The sequence below is a fragment of the Alexandromys fortis genome, unplaced genomic scaffold (genome assembly GCF_014885135.2).
Source record: "Alexandromys fortis isolate MF-2015 unplaced genomic scaffold, M_Fortis_MF-2015_v1.1 scaffold_124, whole genome shotgun sequence".
NCBI lineage: Eukaryota > Metazoa > Chordata > Mammalia > Rodentia > Cricetidae > Alexandromys > Alexandromys fortis.
The window spans coordinates 4125100-4146887 of record NW_026067995.1 but is presented as its reverse complement, the minus strand read 5'-3'; the positions used below and the strand labels follow the sequence as shown (position 1 = coordinate 4146887).

Genomic DNA, 21788 nt, shown 5'->3' with positions numbered 1-21788 from the left:
ATTTTAGTTTAATAGTAATAAATAGTAATACAGCAATTAAGCCCTTTTAACCTTGCTTCTGCCTTATTTCAGGGGTACAATAAAGCGGTGGACTGGTGGGCACTGGGAGTGCTGATCTACGAGATGGCTGCTGGTTACCCCCCATTCTTTGCAGACCAACCAATTCAGATTTATGAGAAGATTGTTTCTGGAAAGGTCAGTGATACCTGTAATTGTTCCTTTCTTCCTCGTTATCTGGGTGGGGTTTCAAGTTGGCCGATTAGAGGCGTAGCCCCTTGTCAGACACTTCCCTAAACTAGAGGGAGTAGCAGTACTCTGTCCTGCTGATCTTCTAGAGAAAAAGCTGTTGGACAAGCCCATCAACAAAGTTATATAAGGCAGCTTCCCTTTTCAGAATTTTGGTTTTGTTTATTAAAAAGAAAGTATGATTGTAATTATTTGCAGAATTCCTGTAAATCGGAGTAATGATCTCATGTGGTTTGCACTTGGAGAACAGTTTTAGGGACTGTTCTTATGTAACAGTTCTAAAAACAGACTTCTTATTTGAATTACATCAAAATTAGAATTGATTGTAGCAGAATTGCCTATGTTTAATGCGATTATAATGGAGGCTGAATTTTAGCAAATAGGAAACAATAATCAGCCTTGGCCATGAGTGGGCTGAGCCCGTGGCATTGTGGTAGATCATTCCATGAACTCTACTCTTGCATTCGTAGCCTCTCGTTAAAGGCAGTCATTCTCACCTTCGCTCATGCCTGAGATCACGTCTGGAGTCACAGCTCCTGCACATTGTCCTGAGTGGCTCTCACCCACCCATCCCCCACAGAAATAAATACCTGTGACTGATCTTTGGACTTGAACGTTCATAGGGGATTTCTGCGCATTGTAGCAGCATCTGTAGGGAACGGGCCTTGCATTTCTTGCTCATATTGCTTTCACCACATCCTTCACCTGTCTTTTTAGTTTTCTGTGAAAAATGCGACCATGGAATGGACCATTGGCTTTAAGGTGCATCCTGAGAAGGATGCACTTGCCTTTTTGGTTGTTGTACTCTGTGACCTTCTTAGGTAAAGATAAGTCTAATCCACCTTTAGACTAGAAGGAGCTGGAAGTGAAGTTCCTCATTTATTTCTACCTCAGCCAGATTCGTATTCTGAATTTTTGTTAAGCTGAATTCAGCATCCATGAATTTAAATTTTACAGTGTTAAATATTCACAAGGTACCATGAATATCCAATAACATAATAATTTAGTCTTTATGCTAGGACTGAAATTTAAATTGTAGCTGCTCCATAGTGAGGCTGCTGGGATTACACATACTAGTCACTCTCTGTTTCAACTCCTGAGAATTCCTGCCTCCACACCGCAGTGTTGTTCCAAACCTCACTGCCTGTGGCATCTACAGGCTTCATGAGATGCTTTTTCCTTGTATTCTGCTACATTTTTCTGGGAGGTTTCAATATTGTGTTAGTATTCGCAAATTAGGGGGCTAACCATAGGTATTAATCTTAAATCTGTCCCAGGTGAAAAGCAAATGCTTCTTGCAGGTGAATAAACTGAGCATGGTGTTGAAGGAGGGATAGGGACGCAGTCTGTCTGCAGGAGGACAGATGCAGTGTTTCCCTTAGTGACGAGAATGCCTGCTCTTCTCGTTCCTTGTAGCTCTCTACTTCAGGCTTCCGGCCTTTGTGGTCGTTTCCCTAGCAGAGTTTGATAGAAGAACTTTCCATGTGCACGGAATAAAACATGACAAAAACAGCAGACAAAAAGTGATTTTGCTTTTAAGAATGTGGGGCTGGGGATCTGGCTCTGAGAACTGGCTCTGTTGAGGACACTTGCTGCTCTTGCCGAGGTCAGGTTCTAGTTCCCAGCACCTACCTTGCAGCTCACAGCCTCTGGGAACTCAGTTCTAGGTGATCTGATGCCCTCTTCTGGCCCTTTACCCACATTTGGTACAGTGGACCCGTGCAGGCACACGCATAAAAATTACCAGCCTTTAAAAGGAAAGAAAGTGAAAGTGAATACTTAACTTTCAAAAAAGAATAAGAACCAAAAATCATATGAGGCCTACTAAGAAAACTGAAATATATTAAAGCTATAAGCGAGAATATATTATTAATGCAAAATAGAAATGTAGGCTAGACAGAAATGTAGATGTTAAAGGAATGTTTCAAATAATTGAACTGGAGGTAATCAGAAAGTTCCTGAACCTTTTCTGTACTACTTTATACTTCTTCATAAAAGAAATAAAATTATAATAAAGATGCTGTGTAAACTAAATTTATGTGTATTTAGAACAACTGCTTTAGTTAAAATGAGTGCATCTAGGTATAAATTAACCTCAGTTTGACAGTCATTCTTCCTTGGGCAGCATTGTTTCAGCAGTTTGTGAACTTTTCTCACTTCATGTCAAATTTTAATATGTTGTATCCAATAACTGAATATGTTCTGAAGCTTTAACCATTTAAAATATAATTATACTTTTTTAGAAGCACCAGCTTTGTTACATCATGATGGAAGTGATTTTCACAATTTATTTAGAAATTTGACAGATGTTTGGTGCTTTTTTATCTAGCTGAAGGTGTCAGATTCTCTCTCCATGTTGGATAGATTTCTACCTTTTTCCCATCAAAAGCAAAATTCATGGCATGGAATGTTGCCAGAGTGTCATCGTTAGAATCCGTGTGTGTGAAACACAAGCCACAGTCACAGTTCCCCTTAACATTGCTTCAGCATTCAGATCCAATGGAAGCTCTGCTGTGAGCCTGTTCCTGCTCCGCTAGCAGAGAAAGCCACGTTGGAACTTAGCTAGCTTTAAGGTTTTCATAATTCATGTCATTCAAACCCAATTTTTGTCTTATATTTGGGGAGTCTGTATTTATAATTTTCAATTGTTTGAAAAAAGGTCATTTTTTTTTTCTTTTGGGAGAAATGGTGCATCCTTGTACTCTTAGCATTTGGGGGGTAGAGGCAAGAGGTTCATGAGTTCAGAACCAAACTGGGTTATATGGAACCATCTTAATAACAACAACAAAAAAAAAAGGAATAGCTTTGTCTAATCTTTTCAAAAGCATATTACATAATGCAGCAATATTTCATGTTCTGAAACCTTTTAATAAGTTGGGTGAAATGTCATAGTTAAAACTTAAGTTATTATATTATTGATTCACTTAAATACATACATTTGAACATTAGATTGTTATTTCTCTACTACAATATTTTCACCCAAACTGGTATTTTTAAATACACATAAAGATGATCAGTCAGCTTTTAGACTGTGCTCTGCATGTATCTTGCTTTTGAAAAAACAGAGGAGGTGGCATTTAAATGTCAGATTATTCATGACTGTTGAGGTTTGGGTTTGAAAGTGCGCAGTTGACAGAAAGGATGTGCAATCCTGCAGTTACTGTGCTCACCGTAGTGATGCTGTGCACTGTGTTTCTGTCTGTAGTTTTGGCACTTCATGTCTGAGTGCCAGTAATCTATAGCAAGAATCAGATGTGGTTTCCACAGCAACTCGCTCTGGATGTGGTACCCATGGCAATATGAAAGTCAACACTGGGTTCAGAAATGGTGTGTGAAGACAGCTTAACCAAATAGTCTTAGCCTCACCGTATATAATGTAAATATTATTGCAGTCTCAATGAGCAGCAAGAGGATGGTGCAGGAAATATAGACAACCAGCATTTAAATGAAGGGTAATTGATTAGTAGCCCAAAGGTCATTCATTCCCTTCTGGGTCAGGATCCCAAAGTCTGTCTCCAGGCTTATTGCCTCTGGGAGGACTCAGAAGGCCCAGTATACACTGGTAATTGGGCCTCGATTTGTTACAGCCAATGGGTACATAGCCAGATGAGCACAGAGAAAAGGCAGTCCAGGCAAGTCCAGAAGAGATCAAGCACAGGTCTGCAGGAGCCTCTCTGGAGAGCCACAAGGATACATTTAACTACCCTAATATGAACTCACCAAAACACACATGTGGGGAATGTTATATGCGTAACAGCCATGAGAGACTCAATACCCAGTGTCATCACTGGCAGCTCGTCACCCACACACCCTCTTCTTACCACAGAGCAAAGTCCTGGACTCTGAGAATGAAAGCACACATTCAGATAAACCTTGGTATCTATAGTAAATCTGTGCACAGCGAACCACACTTGCTCAGGGAAGGTTTCATACAGTGTAAGGAGCTGCCACCCCTCAAGGTCCCAGATCTGTGACAGACACAGAACTTGGAAGTAGCCATCTGTAAGGCTGTCAGTCTACATACATCCTGTATCCTAAACAGTAAACACATATGCAAATACACTGCTAAGGTATTTTTGTTGCTGCTTTTTTAGGAAGCGTCAATGCCATTTTCTGCTTAGCTTTGGCTATAGTTAATTTGACCTAGAAGTATTCAGATGTTATCTTCTTTTTACTGGATCTCATGTGTTGAAGGTTGGCACCACGCTCAATGTGTAGCCAAACAAGACTTTGAACCTCTAATCCTCCTGCTCTGCCTCCTGAGGGTTTGTGCCAGGAGGACCAGTTTTACGCTGTGGTGCTAGGAAACCTAGGGCTTCCTACTTTCTAGACAAGCACTTGACTGCCTGAGCTGTGTCCCCAGGCCCTAAATATTGTTCCCATGAAATACAAAAGCTGTTGTACTATATTCATAAAACCCTGGGCCATTTTTAACATTTTTGTCCTGGTGATTTAATAGGATAGTCTTACTGGCCTGGTGAGCGGATTGTTCAAACACTATTGAGAAGAGAGTGACATAGTCCTCTGCACCCATCTAGATGTATTAGTTCCCCTTGGAGTCGGTGCTTATAAATGTATTGTAATGCCCAGCTCTCTTTTCACTTAGGAACCCCTGAGGACCAGTGTCAGTATTGGCACATCTATAGAAAGCCTAGTGAATAAAAATGCTTTATCTTTAGAAAATTTAATTAATGTATAGCTTTTTTGCTAGATAAATCCTTTACTGAGATTGAAATAGTTCATTTAGAGAAATGGTTTCTTAAAATGTATTCCAGTATGCTGTGGCCAGAAGTTAAGAGAGTACCACTCGAGGCAGTGTTCAAACTCTGTTTTAAGTCATTTAACCTAGTAAGTTTATTCCAGTGCATAAAAATTGTTACTAGTCATGTAATCTTTCCCCCATGCCAATAACTGCAGAATATTAGCAAGACTGCCCCTCCATCAGCCAGAAATTAGTTTTATAACTTCTATAATTAAGCTCAGTGAAGACAAATTTGATTCCGTCTTATTTTATTGCTAAATGTCAGGGGTGGGCCCAGTAAAACCATTTAGTACATTTAAATCATGGATACCATAACAAATGCATTAATTTAATTTTTGGATGTAACTTCACTTTTGAGCAATAAATGTATCCATTTAAATTTGTAGAAAATAATAGTTATTCCAAAACTGGAACTCATGAGCCTGTAAGTGGTGCTGAGAGTAGAGCAGTTTCTCACTCTGCTCAGCTCAGACTGACCTCACATGTTATATCATATAATGCGATACAGCCATGTAGGATACCATCTGTATGCACAGTGCTGTTCCTATAAAGCAGGGCTAGGGTCATCCATTCTATCAAAATTTCAACAGTGACTGTATTTGAATATTTTAGAGACATAGATTATGGACTTCTATCTTTAAAGCTCCTTCCTTGATGAAGCCTCAGAACATTAAGGTGGTATTCTAATAAAAAGGCTGAAAAGGTGGGAAATGCATTACTATTAGGCATAATAAAAGCCATAACATTTTCATAAATGTTATAATTTTCACTGTCAAATAAAATATCTTCTCTCATATCATAATTGGATAAATTGAGATTGAAAAAGGTGAAAGGTTTTTCCATAGGTCACAGAATATGTATATAATTCAAGTTGAGATTGCAAGTTGGAATTATTTCTGCTAAGGAGATTTGACCAAATAGCTTGAGGCTCACCAGCCCCCACAGGTTTGAGGCCAGTGTAGGCAACATTACAAGAGCCTGCCTTTTGGGTGAGGGATCAAGAGTATAAATAAGCAGATTACTCGCATTTTTACCTCCTGATGCCACGGTCAACACACAGGGAACATATCCCTGGCTGCACCCTTGACTACACTTTCCGCTGTCTCCACTGCCAGCACCCTTTGGGGACAAGCGCGTCCTGCTGTCCCTGTAAGAGCTTGTGATGGATGAGGCTGCGGTCAGTGGGGACACTCGGGCTCAGCATGCTGGGAGCCCTGGGTCCAGTCTCCAGAACCAAAAACAAAAGGAAAAGCTTCTCTATGATTTCCCCATATTCTGCAGAGTAAAAATCGAAGCTCTCGCAGTGTTGCTTTCTGAGGAGCGATGTCACGTTAGAAGGTCACTCTGTTGTCTCATTATTTATCACCTACTTTCTCAGGATAAAAATCCCCTGAAGGCAGGTCTCTGTCTTACTTTGTTTTCTGTGTGTCCCAACCACATCAGTGCCTAGCACACAGTAGATTTACATCAAGAGTGGATTCAGATTCATGCATTTATTAAGGTACATGGTACATCGGTACATGGTCAGGCCAGGTCTACATGTTGGATACAGCTTAACGGTTGTGACCTCTGCCCAAATGCTGAGGTTTCTATCTTTGGTGCCCCACCCTGGAGGCACTAAAGAAGTCTTCTGTGTTTTAACACTGAACAGTTCTGATTCTCGTCACCAGCTAGGATCTTGTTCTGCAAATCTGTAGTTCATTTGAGAAACAGATCCCACCAGAGCAGTGCACGATTAGGAGACTCATAATTAACGGGAAATAATCATAGGAAATTGAATTAAGGAAAATAGAAGCAAGCACTCAAGGAGGCACATGTCACATTGTGGGTTCCTTGTCCAGGCCGACCATGCCAGTTTCCAGGAGCCTCATCAGCCTCGGTGGACTGGTGGGCTGAGACTCCTCTTTTCAGTACCTGCCTGTTTGCAGTGACCGCGGTGTTTCTGCCCCATCACAGACTGGCAGAAAGCTCATAAACACGCATGTCAGAGGACTGAGTTATTTCCACAGTAGTCCCAGGGCCTCACTGTGGTCTTACCAGTTCCAGTATTCCGTTCTTGTGATTTTACTTTCTGAAGTGTTTTTAGCTGATAATAATGGCAAAGGTAATTGTCTTCTTGAGACAGTTTTGAAGGAAAAGTCAGTCATTCTTTCCTTTATAGAAACTGTTGTTGAATCCAAGTTGTTGCGGCACTATTAGCATGGACCATGGAAGATGTGGGCTACCTGTCAGCATCTTCAGAGACGAGGATGTGATGTGGCAGTAGGGGCACATCTATAATGGAGAACATTCCCAATTAAATATGGCTGCTTCTCAGACTACACCACTGCCCATTGAGAGTCACTGCTCTGAAATTTAAACACACACGCGCATGTCCTTATTGCTCTGTTTAAATTGCAGAATAAAGAACTGCTTATTTGGGTGCTTGTTTGTTTGTGCATTCTAATGCACATCCCCTGAATTCAGGAAATAATTTGTGTGCAGTGCATCACTGTCTGCGATTGTGAGCACCGTGGATGGGATCACGGGCACATTACCACTGCACACTCATGCACATTCCACTCTAAGCCGAGTCAGAGCCACTTGAATAAGTCGTGGTTTGGATCTAAACAAAGTGTAGGTGCCCTACAGGAAAAGCCTGATCCACTGTAACCATGGGGAGGAACTGCCATTCATTTTTAATGGCAGATATTCATTGCCTCATGAAGACAGGTGTCATGTTCTCTAACCATATTCACACCCTCATAGCTTTGTCTTTCTCTTGTCTCCTTCCTAGCCTCAGGCTCATTTCTCTCGTCTCATATGTACATACACATATGCTGTTTGCGTGCCTATATGAAGATACAGGATTTGCAGGGAGAAAACTGTTTGTTTTTGTTTTTCAAGGCAGGGTTTTTCAGTGTAGCTTTGGAGCCTGTCCTGAAACCTGCTCTGTAGACCAGGCTGACCTCAAGCTCACAGAGATCCGCCTGCCTCTGCCTCCCGAGTGCTGGGATTAAAGGTGTGCACCACCACCGCCTGGCCATAGGAAAACATAGTTTTGAGTGGGGCTTATGGGTCCCTTTTTCCGTCTCCATTCATCTGTTGATGGACAGCAAGGCGATTATGACTAGGGTTCAGCAAATGTGGATGTGCTAGTATCTCGGTGATAGCTTGACTTGGGCCCTCGTGGTGGTAAAGCTGAGCTGTGCAGTAGTGGTCTTCATTCTGTCGTCGTGGAACCTCCTGATGGCTTCTGTGGTGACTGACAGCTCTACAGTCCCAGAGCGTGTGAAGGGTCCCTCTGCTTGCCATCCTCCCCAGCATCTGTCTGCTCTCATGACTGTCACCTTTCCCTCTGTAATTTCCTTTGGGAAGTTCTTGTTTGTTTCAGAAGCTCATTACTGTCTTACTGTTTTTAAAGTAGAAAATTGATACTCCTTACTTTGTAGTCGTTGTTTCTAGTAGAAAAGATGAAAAGTTACAGAAAAGTTTTAAGCTTAAGCTTTTAACCATCTCTAGATGATTTTGGATACCATTTTTAGCCTCTTAGTCATGGGAGCGTTGCAGAACAATGAGATGGGTGTGTGCTAAAATCCAGATGTCTGTTTGGAATGTGAGCTCTGTCTCTTTGCTCTGCGGTATTAAGCAAGCCATTTGATTATTGTTCATCTCAGTTGCCTCACCCATGCCTATAAAGTGGGCGCTGCAACATGCCTAAGCCCCCAAACCTGCATTTTAATATTGTATCTCCTGAGTTATTGCTGGCAGTTTAGTGTTATTTCTCAGTAGCAGAATTCTGCCCAAAGTTTTTCTCTAACAAATGTAATCGTTTCCTATGCTGGAAAAGGCAGTGTGAGCGTTTACAGCCTTTTTCAGAATGCATTTACTGATATTTTTCCTATGTACTTCCCCTTTGGTTATAAGTTTAAGTTGTATATCTCTGAGAGGTTTACAATGAGGCACAAGGGGTTCTCTCCTGAATATGGGTGAGCCTTCTGATGGTGTTCAATTTCTAGAGGCCACTCTGTAGATGGAGCTGTGGGCCGCTTCCCACCTCCCAGCTTTAGGCCACCAGCTAGCTTTATACCCAAAATAACAACACACAAATTGTATTCTTTTAAACACTGCTTGACCCATTAGTTCCAATCTCTTACTGACTAACTCTCACATCTTGACTAACCCATATCTAATAATCTGTGTAGCACCACAAGGTGGTGGCTTACCAGGGAGATTCTAGCATACGTCCATCTTGGGCTGGAGCTTCATCGTGTCTACCCCGGAGATGAGAGGCATGGCGATTGCCTCACTTCCCTCTTCTTCCCAGCATTCTGTTCTGTCTACTCCACCCACCGAAGGACTGGCCTATCAAATGGGCCAAGGCAGTTTCTTTATTAACCAATGACCTTCCTCCATCACCGCTCTATGTTCTTAAAGGGAGTTCACCACTGAAACAAGGCTCTCTGAGAAGTTTAGCTTTTACACAAATCGCACTCATCCTTTAAGACTATGGTATGTTGTGAAAAGTGTTTGGGGATCGCTTCTACCTTCTCCCGTTGACATAGTGATCTGTCCTTGAGAAAAGCCTATATGAAATCAACAGAGAACTAGCCGGCAATCTGAAATCTCCCTCACCTGCTCTGTGTCTGTGCAGGTCCGATTCCCATCGCACTTCAGCTCTGACCTCAAGGACCTTCTCCGGAACTTGCTGCAGGTGGATCTGACAAAGCGATTCGGGAACCTGAAGAATGGTGTGAGCGACATCAAGACCCACAAGTGGTTTGCCACTACCGACTGGATTGCTATTTACCAGAGAAAGGTGTGGGTCTACTCTGAACTTAAAGCCTCTGAAATGTTGCATTGACGTCATTTAGCAGAGGCCCTGAGCATCAGCACATCACAATTCTCTCATCATTTAAGCTAATCCTTCACAGCGTCAATCCCAAAGTGCCTTCTCGTATGTGAAAGAGAACACCTGCATGATTTCATTCATAAATCTTCCCTGGCCATGCTAACTCTTGACAATACTGTGGAAGCGAGATTTTAGATAGTATTCTACAGGCTTGTGTTTCAAAACTGATAAAAGTCACATTAAAAATATAATGTCTAAATGAATCCACTCCAGAATCAGGGCATAGCCAGACAAACACTGCTTAAGTTCTGGGAACGTTTTCAGTTTTAGTTTGGCCTTGCTGTGGATATTAACCAGGGTTGCAGCTTTTTTCCATCATTCCCAGGAAGATCCAGCCTTTTCACACGTTAAGTCCTCTTGCATGTGTGCCTCTCAGTTCCCAAGGATTTTTTTCCAGTTTGTCCACCCTCCATATTCTAATGAATTCTTGAAGTTAAATTTCCGCCTCAGTGTGGCGGTTTCTCTGAAGCAGTCCTTCCTTGCTCACTCTCATTTCCAAGGATTTCATGGGAACAGGAACTTTATCTCCCTTCTTCTATATCCTGTCCCTGGCGAGAGCCACTGACATGTGCATCTGACTTGTAGCCAAATCCCTACACAGTACCCATCGTTCCACAGATGTAACTGCCCTTCGTCCATTCGAGACTTCTTTAGGAGAGATGAAGTTCATGCCCTGGGGAAGTGCAAGCAACTTATCTGACATCACTATATTTTGTCTTTTAAGGAATTATTGATTTACTTAGCACTCCTCCAACTAGTAAGTGGCATCCTGTGCTGGCCCCGGGCATTCTTCATGGTGCTAAGGGTGTGGTGAGATTAGTGAAGTGGGTCTCACTCCTCCAACTCCGACCTCAGCGCTAAAGGGATCGGAGGCAAATTAGTCCGCTGTGCTAATAGCAAAGGAACACAGGAGACTGCACATGAGAGCCGAGACTAAGAAGATTCTAGAGGAAGCGAAGCTCAGGCAGTGTGAACACTGGTTGTAAATACAAGTGTAGCTCGTCTAGAGCATTACTGCAGCACCTGGCTAAGCAGAGGACAACCCCAGCTGGCCAGTGTTACGTAAGAAGCTCGCTTTGCTCCTGAGGTGAGCGGGTAACAGCCCCAATAGCGGCAGTATATAACTTAACAGTAAGTGCTTTGCTGTGGAAAGAAATTGGGAAATTTAAGATTTTGCTCTGTTAACTTTATCTCTTCTTTCAGTCTTGAATGCTGAGTTAAAAATAACTCTCATGAAGTGTGTATATTTAGCTTCCCTCTTCCCAGCCCCACAAAAACCACAGCTTCTGATGTTTCAGAAGCTTGCCACATTTCATGATGAACAACCACAGAGCACATTTCCTGAGGGAAAAGAATTTAATACCCTATTTCATATTAAAAGCAGTTTTTCTAATTCATTAAAATTTTAAAAGATTATAAAAACACAGCTATAAAAGAACTTTAAAATTCAGCTAATAGAAAGCTTAGCAAGACTGAAACAGGCTGAGGGCAACCCAGTACCAAAGCTCACAGCCAAGGCCTGGGGGTGTGGTCTCGAGCATCTTAGCTCAGCGTGTGTGACATGCTCACAAATAAGGGCCCTGGTGACCAAAGCAGACTTCTCGGCTCATAAAGCACACTTGTGGCTCTTGTAGACCATCGTTATGGTTAATTAGACGAATTCTCATGCGTTTGAAGTTTTCCTGTGAAAAAGAAAATAATATGTTTTTTAGGGGTTTTTGCTTTGTTTGTTTGTTTTATTTTTGCTAATAGAGAAATAGGCTAGGTAGAGAGCTGCTGTAAGTGTCAGTGCTTCCCACATAAGCTTTCGATCCCAAGTTCACCAGGTTCAAATCTCAGCATGTTACCACTTCATAGTCTGCCTGCCTCCTCTCTGGGTTTGGTATGGTGTGTGTTTGAGATGCAGTCTCCCTCTGACTATGCAGGTCCATCCTTAAACCCGGTGGGGTGGGGTGCTCTTCTGGCTGTGGCTTTCCAGGTGGTGGGATTATAGGTCTGAGCCAGAATGTGGGCTTTTAAAGTTTGCTCTAACATTATTATTATTAAAAGGAAGGTACGCAGTGTTGAGTAGCACATTGTTTCATAAAACATTCGGATTTTACACACCACCTGTTTAACTTGTTGCTTCGAGTCTTTATGAGAAGGGAAGGCTGATTCAACAGGAAGGAGAGGGAGTTGGGGAGAGAGAGACCTGAACTCTGAACCTAGGTCAGATGAACTGCCCATTACAGTATGATCTTGAGCACATTGTTTCAACTGTGTAAACATAGCCTTTAGCACTCTCTAAAGTGTGGGTAACTAGAGAACAATAGGAAGCTCGGTATGTAGAGAAGGACTAGGCAGGTAAGTCCAGGCTCCTTTTATGCTCAGGTAATTTGGTGAGCAGACAAACATGGAGTCCTCCTACCCCCAGACGTGACTACTGTTGACCGTGTGGGCGTCTTCCCACTCCTTGCTATGTTTTTTGTCACTGCTGTTTCTGCCATGGTCATAGTTCCCAGCTTCAGTCTTCTGTCACAATTGATGCTTAGTATACATCCCACTGGGGGACTTAATAGCTCATCCCAGAACCTTTCTGAAAGAATTTCCTTGACACCTGCTTCCTCCCAGCACTTAGCGATCTCATTTCTTGTTTGTTGTTGTACAATAACTATCCTGGTGTTATGTTAGCATTGTTGAGTAGACTTGATTTAGCCCCTTAGTAGTACAAAACAGTTATGCACTTGACTCTATTTATGAATAGAACATGCTTCTATATTTATTCAACTATTTTCTGGCACTCAGCAATTTTAAAGTTCCCCATAAAGTTACAACTTTTTATACAGAATTATCTGTATTTATCCCTTGTAAATTTAGCAGAAAAACTTCTTTACTCTTCTCCAGCCAGTTTTAGAAATTGACATTTTCCTGTAAAATCATCCCTACTGTTTATCATTACTGATTCTATCATCTTTATTGTTATATTTATTGTTAGCCAGTGTTGTACGAAAGTATGTATTTCTCTGATGTGTGTGTGTGTGTGTGTGTGTGTGTGTGTGATTTGTTAGTGTTTAAAGAGTTCTGATGTATAAAGTTGAGCATGGTGGTGCATGTCTTTAATCCCAGTACTTGGGAGGCAAAGGCAGGTGGATCTCTGAGTTCAAGGCCAGCCTGGTTGATAGTCAGGGCTACATAGAGAAACCCTGTCTTGGGAAAAAAAAAAAAAAAAAAAAAAAAACAACTTGCTAATATTTTGTCACAATTCTCAGCTGAAAATGTGAGATTCTAGCTCCCCTCTAGTGCCTTGCATACCAAGGGCTTACTCATTTAAAGGTAGCAGACTGAGTGCATACTGGGGCTTCACCGTTCTCAATGGCTGCAAGTTTTTGAGGAGTTACTCTTTTTCTGATTCTGCTCGTGATGTCTATTACAGGTTGAGGCTCCATTCATACCAAAGTTCAGAGGCTCTGGAGATACCAGCAACTTCGATGACTATGAAGAAGAAGAAATCCGTGTCTCTATAACAGAAAAATGTGGAAAAGAATTTTGTGAATTTTAGGGAGTAGAAAGATTGCCTCGAGCTCACACTCAGTCTTTGCACGCTGTCGAGGGGGAAGGTGGAGCCGAGCCCTGCTTGTCGAAGCAGTTACCAAGTTCCTTCATTCCAGCAACTGAGTGAGGTCCTTATTGCGTCATCAGTGTGCACCTGCCACCACCTGTGTACAAGGCACCGCTCCGCAAGCATTGGCCGTGCCACCACACAGTGTGCACCACTTCCCTACTGTCGGTTGTTTTCTCCACCCTCCTGCATCCTTCTCTTAACTTCTGACCAGTGCTCCGTTTTGTTTTCTGGTGTTTCAGATGGCAGTGTTATGGCTGTGTGTTATTTAAAGGAAAGCTGCGTGTTGCTTTTTATAGTTTGGAGCGATATTTTTGCTGACCAGTGGCTTGAAGATAAACTCTAATGATTATTTTTATTTCGAGTAGCTCGGACTCAGTTTTGCCAAAACTCTTAATAATTTTTGCAGATGGAATGTCGTATCACCAAGGGGATATGCCTACAAGAAGATAATAACTTTGAGGAGTCAGTGATGGGGCGATAAACTCAGTGGCTGCTAGCAGTTTGGTTCCTGGACCAGAGCCGTCATTCCCTTTGCCTTTTAATAGTCTTCTCTCTGTGAGGAAGTGAGTGACCAGAGAGATTCTTCATTTGTCAGGAAAAGTGAGGGACATGGCTCCTTGCCTGGCTGTCTCCCTTGGTACCAACAGCTCTGTGCGTTAGACAAGAGTTTGAAGGTTTCAAAGACTTCACTCTTCTGTGAGGGTTTTAGCCAGTATTTTAGGAAAACATGACCGATAAAATTTCTTAGTTAGTCCACATTGTCTGTTTCTTAAGGGAAACGAGCAACTCAAGGGAACATGGATTTGGATAAATACTAAGTCAGCGAAAGCCTTGATCCCTGCTTACAGCTTAGAGGTGCCCTCCTTTACGGGACATTTTCTGTTTGCTTTGGTTGAACAGAAGCTGCCGTTGCCTGCAGTCTGTGTGTTAGAGGAGGGCACTGTTGCAACTTCGACTTTACCCCGCCCTGTGGCGGTGGGGAAGGGAGGCTAAGCTTAAGAAACTGCCACATTTGTGTTTTAATTCCGAGGTGTGATATCCTTAGATACATCAGAATCTCTAACTCCTTTTCTTTGTAGACAGAGTATATGATCATGCAGATACAGTTCTAATATTTGCGTTTCTGTGGTTTTTTATACTTTTTGCCAATTAACTTCACATGTTGCCATCAGGAGGAAATTTCAAGCACTCTTGCACACTTAGTTTGGTGTTCCTTTGGGAAGAAATGGCTAACTTTTTTCTTTACTATTCTTTCATTGCTTTTAATTTTCCCATCTCATTTTTTTCTCTGTATCAGTGACCTACCTTAAATGATCAGCTCACCCAAATGGTTTAAAATATTCCATTTCATGAGTGATCAACAAGCATATAAGATTGTTTTGCGTCAAACCCTAATGTATATAGATATATATATATAACCTCTATCTGCTTCCTTACTGGTGCAGGTAGGTCATTGACACCACTCTTGTTCATATGCACCCACCCTCACTAAGCCCTTGAGGACACTGAAGTCCTATCTGAGACGTCCCCTCCACCTAGCTGCATGTCTTTCGGTTGTCGAGTGTCTCTGCATGGCAGTGTCCCACAAAGACAGGTAATGATTTCAGTTGGTCCACCTGTATTTAAAATGTGCAAGAAAAATTGAAATACTCTGCTGTAGCAAGTTTTATGTAACAAAGATATATCATCGTGTTAATAAATTAAAAGCATCATTTGTACAAAATACTTTTAGTTTTTTGTATTTCATTTAAATCCAAGAACATGCTGATCATTGTGTTTTATGTATGCTACAAATTCTTTCGTAGCATTGTTGTATATTACTGTAAAATTGTTTCAATAAATCATGGGGACGACAATTTGATTGTTATAATTTAGTTTTCAAAAATTGAACAGATTTCTATGAATCCTAAAAATATTTTTTTCTATGAAAGTATTAGTACCCAGCTAGAGTCTGCCCGGGTAGATGACCCCTCAGCCATTCCATTTTAGCGTCTGTTTTAAGTACATGAGCAAACCGCCAGACGTGTCAAAGGGGTCTAATTCTGGCTAATCAAGTACACTAAATTGGAATACTTTTAACATACCTAAAATTCCATTTTTAGCCACAGCATAACCAAAAAGATTTTTTTTAAAGTTTGAAATAAGTCAGTGGCAAAAACCAGTATTTTACTTAAATTATATTACACAAAACAGAAGAAATGATGCTTTTGCCCAGAATGTAAAGAATAGCTTTGTGCAGAAAAGAACCCTGAGAGGACGGTGAAACTTACCAGAGTGATGTCTGCTGCAGACAAAGAGCTGGAAGGTACTTTCTGGGGTCCCTTGCAATTTCCCGTGTTAGGTCACAGTTCCCTCTGTATCTAATACTCTTAAGGGACGTCGTACTTTGAAGTAAGTTTCTGTACAGTGATGCATTTCTGTGCGTCCTTCCTCTTCCATCTGACAACATTCTGAAAATCCTTTGACTATCATAAGATTCTTGTCTGACCCATTCCTTTCTCCCCTACCGATGTTAAATATCAACTTGATATCAAACTGTCAGCCTACCAAAAAGATATTGTGGCTTATGGGCATTGCTGTCTTGTTCTTGGTATGTTCCGGTACTGATTGCCCCGTGGTCTGAAACACTTGCTCAGTGTAAGCCTAAAACTAGATGACTATCCTTTTCCCACTGACTGTTTTTCTTTCCTTCTGCTTGTTGTAAGAATCCAGTGAAATAATGTATGTAAAAACACCCTGTAAACTGTAAGCTTTCGGTGTAAGATGTAAAGGTGTGTTGTTATTTCATTAATTACTTCTCTGTTTAGAGTGCAATTTCCTATGCACTACTATAGCTAGGAAATGCTGAAAATGTGTTTTTTAATTCATCAGTAACCGCAAAATTAAAGTATCTTCAAAGGTTAAAAGCTGTGGAGTCTTGAATTCTAGTCTAAGCCCTTCATCCTAAACGTCTCTTCTGCTAGTGGTGTGGCTGGAGTCCTAGTTTTCAGGTAGCTGGAGTGATTGGCGGCTCAGCCAGGAAAGGATGAATATCAAGTCTTCTATTTAGATTAGACCTTGACCGCGGCTCTGCTGGCTGTGCCCGGGTTGCCCAGTGGCCCTGCTTCCTCATTCTGTTCCACATTCCTCCTAACGATGGAGTGAATTTGTGAGTTTGTGAATGCTATGAGACCCTTATGCTAACTGTGCAGTGAGCTAGGAGCACGTGCTTTGCTCTTCAGGGCCGCCTTGGAGCTCTCCTCCACCCTCACAGCTAGGCCGTTCAGTGTGTGTGGCTTGAATCAGCAGTTTTAGGTAATTATGTCAAGACCTTTCAATTTTGTTTGATGGTCATTGCAAACATTCACAAATACTCATGCATTTTCTAACATGATTTTTATTGTTTCTAGTGCTAATTTTTTAAGTCATTATCAGGGCTGAATATAAATCTCAGTTTTCTCATTTTTTTTATAAAGCTCCGGGTCATGTCTTTATCCTATAACTATTATTATTTGAGACCCAATTAACAATAAAGTTTCTCTTCTGCACAGATGTTAAGTGTGAAGATAAATATTTGTTTTCAATTTAGCTTTTCTGAATATGTGCTTGATAGTCTTTGTGCTCGAGGGGCTCAGTTTAAATTTTGCCTTGAACAAAATTGATGTATTATCCAAGTATGCACACATGAAATCCCAGCATTCAAGAGGCTGGAGCAGGGCAGGGGGATCATGAATTTGAGGCTAACCTGGATTATGAAAGAGAGGCCTCATCTCCCAAAAGGAAAAAAAAAAATGTGATATGTGTGTATTTATTACATATATATGAATCCTGATTCCCAGTACCTCAGAGTATAATTATAGTTGGAAGAAACATTTTAGGGGTGATTAATGTAAAAACTAGGTTGTATGGATGGCTTTCTGAGAAGATAGGACAGTAACATCCTAAAGGAAGATGAGACGTAGGTAGCATGGCCAGAAGGCAGCACCGAGAGCCATAAAGAGGCATTTCTACAGAAGTCACTTCTGCCAGTTCTAGATCTCGGGCTTCAAGACTCCAGAGCTGCAAGAAGGATAAGCCGACAACCTGCGGTGCTGTTAGGACAGGCTAGCAAATTAAAGCCCTACAGAACTGCGCATGCCCACACCCAGAGCTTAGGGCTCACCTCCCAGACCTTCAGCACTTGGCCACCATCGAACTGCTGTTTTCAAAAGTTGGGGAAGCTCAAGGTGCCTTGTCGTCTGTTTCTGACCTTACTGGAATACGGAATAGCTATTGCGTCACTGAGACTTGAAGAAAACATGGCCCGCTCAAGTCACTACGAACTCCCCGATAGATTTTCTCGGAGCGTTAAGCTAACCTCTTTGAGTAGTTCAAATTGACCATGAAAAGGCCCAGTAGGTTCAGTCCATCAAACGTGGGGCTGGCTCACCCACTAACGGTGATGTTGGTGGTATCTCACTGGATCATCCTCTCTTGTTTTCTTTGGGAGAAGGGGTAGAGCTCAGTGGGTGATGACCATTTCTGTTCATTTTCTGTTGCTGTTCTAAAACATCTTCCTAAGTCAAGTGACTTAAGAGTAGGTGTACCTTGTAGCTGTGGATGCCCAATACCCACAGCTAAAGCTGGCGTAGAAGCGAGGCTGCCTTTCTCCTGGAGCCTCAGAGGGTTGTTTCCTGATCTTTCTCCACTCCTTCCTATAGGTCACCTACTTCCCTTGACTTAAAAGACCATTTCTCTAAAAACCAGCACCACTGGGCCGTGTCCTCACTACGTTAACTGAGCCCTTCTGTTTCCGTCTTCACTTGCGAAGGCGCATGTCATAGGGCGGTGGGACAACTCAGGGATTTCCTTCCTGTGTGCAAGGTCCAAGGTTTGATCTCTAGCACCAAGAGAAACACTGTTGTGATCACTGAGGCCCACCCAGCAAGCCCTGGCTCATGCAGCTCTGAGGGCTTCCTTCAGTCCACCCAACACGTTGATTCTCTAAAGGAGCAAGTCTAAAAGATCTGAGTCCATTTTTTAAAGTTTTTTTTTTTTAATTTTACTTTGAATTGTGTCAAAGTGTGCTTGTGGAGGATACAGAAGGGCATTGGGTCCCCTTTGGTTCCATGGAGCTAGACTTATATATAGATGGTTGGAGGCTGCCATATGAGGGCTTGGAGTCAAATTTGGGTCCTTCGCAAGAGCAGCAAGTGCTCTTAACTGACAAGTTATTTCTCCAGCCCCCTGAATATTTCAAAGGAAAAATGTGAATAAATATAGGACTCTCACTATAGGACATAATTATCTAATTCTTCTAAAGAAGGAGCTAGAGACCGTGGCGATAAAAAGAACTTCAGAAACACCCTCAAGCTCTGTGAATCAGATGGCCATAAACTGCCAGACGGAACAAAAAGCAACATTTCTACAACAAAGTCATAATTACATTCCCCTCAAAGGAGTGATTTCTTATTAACCTGAGACACCAGAAGGTACAAAGCCAACATCCTGAACGGCACCTTTTTTTTTTTTTTTTTTTAAGCCTCAAATCCTTTACCTAGGCAACTACTGTTTGGTTAGCAGGTGTGGAGAGACTAGTTCCCAGGTGGCTGCTCCCTGTGGTCCAGACAGGCCTGACTGGAATGATGAGAAATGACTCGAGAAGAGGAGAAAGGTAAGCGAAGGGCTTTCCTCCTGCCCTCCTCGTTTCCACACCATCCACTGGATATTATCCATTGTTCAGCTCGTGGCCACTGTCATGGCTCCCCACTTTACTGTGTGGCCCAAGTCCCCAGTTCTGCATCCCCTGCCGCCTCCATTCTCCTAGGGCTAACAGGATGTCCTGCTACTCAGCTCCGTATCTACTATGTCTGTGTTTTCAGCAGGCTTTCTCAACTGCTTCGGTAACTTGGACTCATTTTTTTTGTCCTGTAGAGTGCAACTGGCGGTTTAAACTGTTCCTCCCGTTCATAAATCTGATCAGTTAAATAGCTGGAGTAACTCCTGTCTTCCTGACTGGTCCCTGGCTGTTGTCCCTGTGGTCGCCATTCCTGTTATACGCTGTACTTGATGACCAGACATCGTTATGAAGGAAAAAGTTATGGTTTTTAAAAAGATGACTGTTCCAGATGAGAGAGTTTTCTGTGAACAGACCTCTACTAGAGACCTGTGACTGTATTTCAGGAAAAGGAGCCTCTGAGAAGTATAAATGGAAAACAAAAGGAGACGAAAGCCCCACTATGTTTATATGTTCATTAGGAATGGAACATGAGATAGACGCAGACTGCTTCTCAAACCTAGGAGAATGCTTGTCGGGAAGATCTGTGAAGTTATTATATAACTTTATATTATATAAACAAGCCTTTCTTGTTTCCTTCTGTCTCTTCCAAAGCACATGGCAATAACAGAGCATGTTTTAAACCTTTTTAAGTTTATAAATCGCAATGAAAACAAGATAAACCTCCCCAGACCAGAGCTGAAGGGCAAACATACACGTAGAAAGCATTCTGGCTAGATCGAGGCCCTTACAGCAAACAGAAGGAAAAGATAAGAGATAACAGAAATGGCAAATGATGCAGAGAATGAAGATAACCTACTGTTGACATTCCTCAACTCGAAACTAATCAATGGAAACAGAAAAAGGTCTTCCAATGGGTTGGGAAGCCTTTCTCTCGAATGCAGGAAGAGCTGAATCCGCGTATTGGAAGAGCAGTCTGTTTTCCTCAGGGCAGACTCTCAGACCTCCCAACACCAACTCATATCTTGAGGAAGATTTTTAATTTTGACGATTAAAATTCTGTGCATAACAGTCAATCCACTGAAGCTAGGAATGTGGCTCAGCTGGTCGAGGGCTTCCTAGCACTCGGGAGGCCCTGATGAGGCCCAACAGTGACTAAAGCCTGGTATAGTGGTACCCTGCTGTATCCCCTGCACTCCAGCCATAGGGAGAAAAGGACCAGATGTCCAAGGTTATCCGTAGCTACATAATACGTTCATGGCCGGCCCAGAATGCATAAGACCGTCTGTCCCTTACAAACAAAAAAAAGCAGCCCAACTGCCCCGGGACAAGAGGGGAAAAGAGGCTGTAGTTTCCGATGCCTCTTCCTTATTAACGCCCACATTATACAATGGCTGCAAAGGCGCAGGACGAAAGGGAAGGAGCCAAGAGTATTAGACCCAGCCAAGTGGTACTGCATCTAAAGGCACGAGACAGGTCCTTTAAGGAAGTAATGAAAACTCCATCAGGCCCTTCCTTCAGCTCCGAGTGGGCATGAATGAAAAGAGGCAGTAATGGAGGTCAGGGTCAACGTGAACCTGAGAAAAGAAAACAACCATTCGAGCAGCTGTGGTCACTAATTATAGAGCCAAGCCTTAGCAAACAGACCAATACAACCATAAAAACACAAAACCTGGAAGGTAACAAAGGGAGGAAATGAGAAATGACGGGAGTCATCCAATTTCTTCTCCGGCTGCAGGAGGCCGGCGGCTGACCGTCTAAATTTGAAATGACTCTAACCCCACAAGGTTTCGTTATGATTTTGTAAATCTTCTGTAGGGAAGGAACTTTTTTCAGTTTTGGTTTCCACTTCAGCTTTTGACTTGTGTTAGACTCTGTTACAGTGCTAGCAAGAAGTAAAGACACGTGCCTGATGACCTGAGTTCGATTCCCAAGACCCACACAGTGGGACGAGAGAGCCAATGCCTGCAAGTTAACTTCACCTCCATGTGTGACACACACACACACACACACACACACACAAATCGCATAAATAAAGTAGCTTTAAAATTCAGTTACAATTTTTATTTCAGTTTCTTCTGGCAAACTGTCCTTTATTGTATTGGTATTTATAGTATAGTAGAAGTGGAAGGAAGTTGAATTCTTTCTGCTATACTTTCTAACATGTATTATGTTATATTATTATGTAGTGTTATGGAATTGCTGTTCTCCAGCCCGGTGTGTTCAAGGAGAAGGCTACACCAAGGTTATTGATGATCTGAAACTTAAGGCTATTTCTTAGTTTCTCCTTCAGACTTGGCTTGTTTGCATTTCTTATAATTTTTGCTATAAAAAGGGGGACTCAAGCTCCATTCATTCACCTGCAAATTTCAAGATGTCTTTGTTTTCTGCTGCGTAGTACTCCACTGTGTAAGTGTTCCTCATCTATTCTACAGTCATGAGGCATTTAGGTTGTTTTCAGGTTCTGGCTATGACAAAAAATGCTGCTATGAACATAGATGAGTACATGTCCTTGTGGGATGATTGAGCATCCTTTGGGTATATATCCAACAGTGGTATTGCTGGGTCTTGTAAACATCATATTGAATGAGGT

General features: G+C 42.0%; 1 protein-coding gene across 2 annotated transcripts in view; it reads left to right on the top strand.

The window, feature by feature from the left end:
- The window catches only part of Prkacb (protein kinase cAMP-activated catalytic subunit beta), a 78895-nt gene extending 62489 nt beyond the window's left edge, over positions 1-16406 (top strand). For both annotated transcript variants that reach the window (XM_050160114.1, XM_050160112.1), the window contains exons 8-10: positions 73-195; positions 9642-9806; positions 13312-16406. In XM_050160114.1, the coding sequence (XP_050016071.1) occupies positions 73-195; positions 9642-9806; positions 13312-13437 (414 nt within the window). In that variant the 3' untranslated portion in view covers positions 13438-16406. The remainder of the gene's footprint in view (positions 1-72; positions 196-9641; positions 9807-13311) is intronic.
- The last annotated feature ends 5382 nt before the right edge of the window (positions 16407-21788 follow it).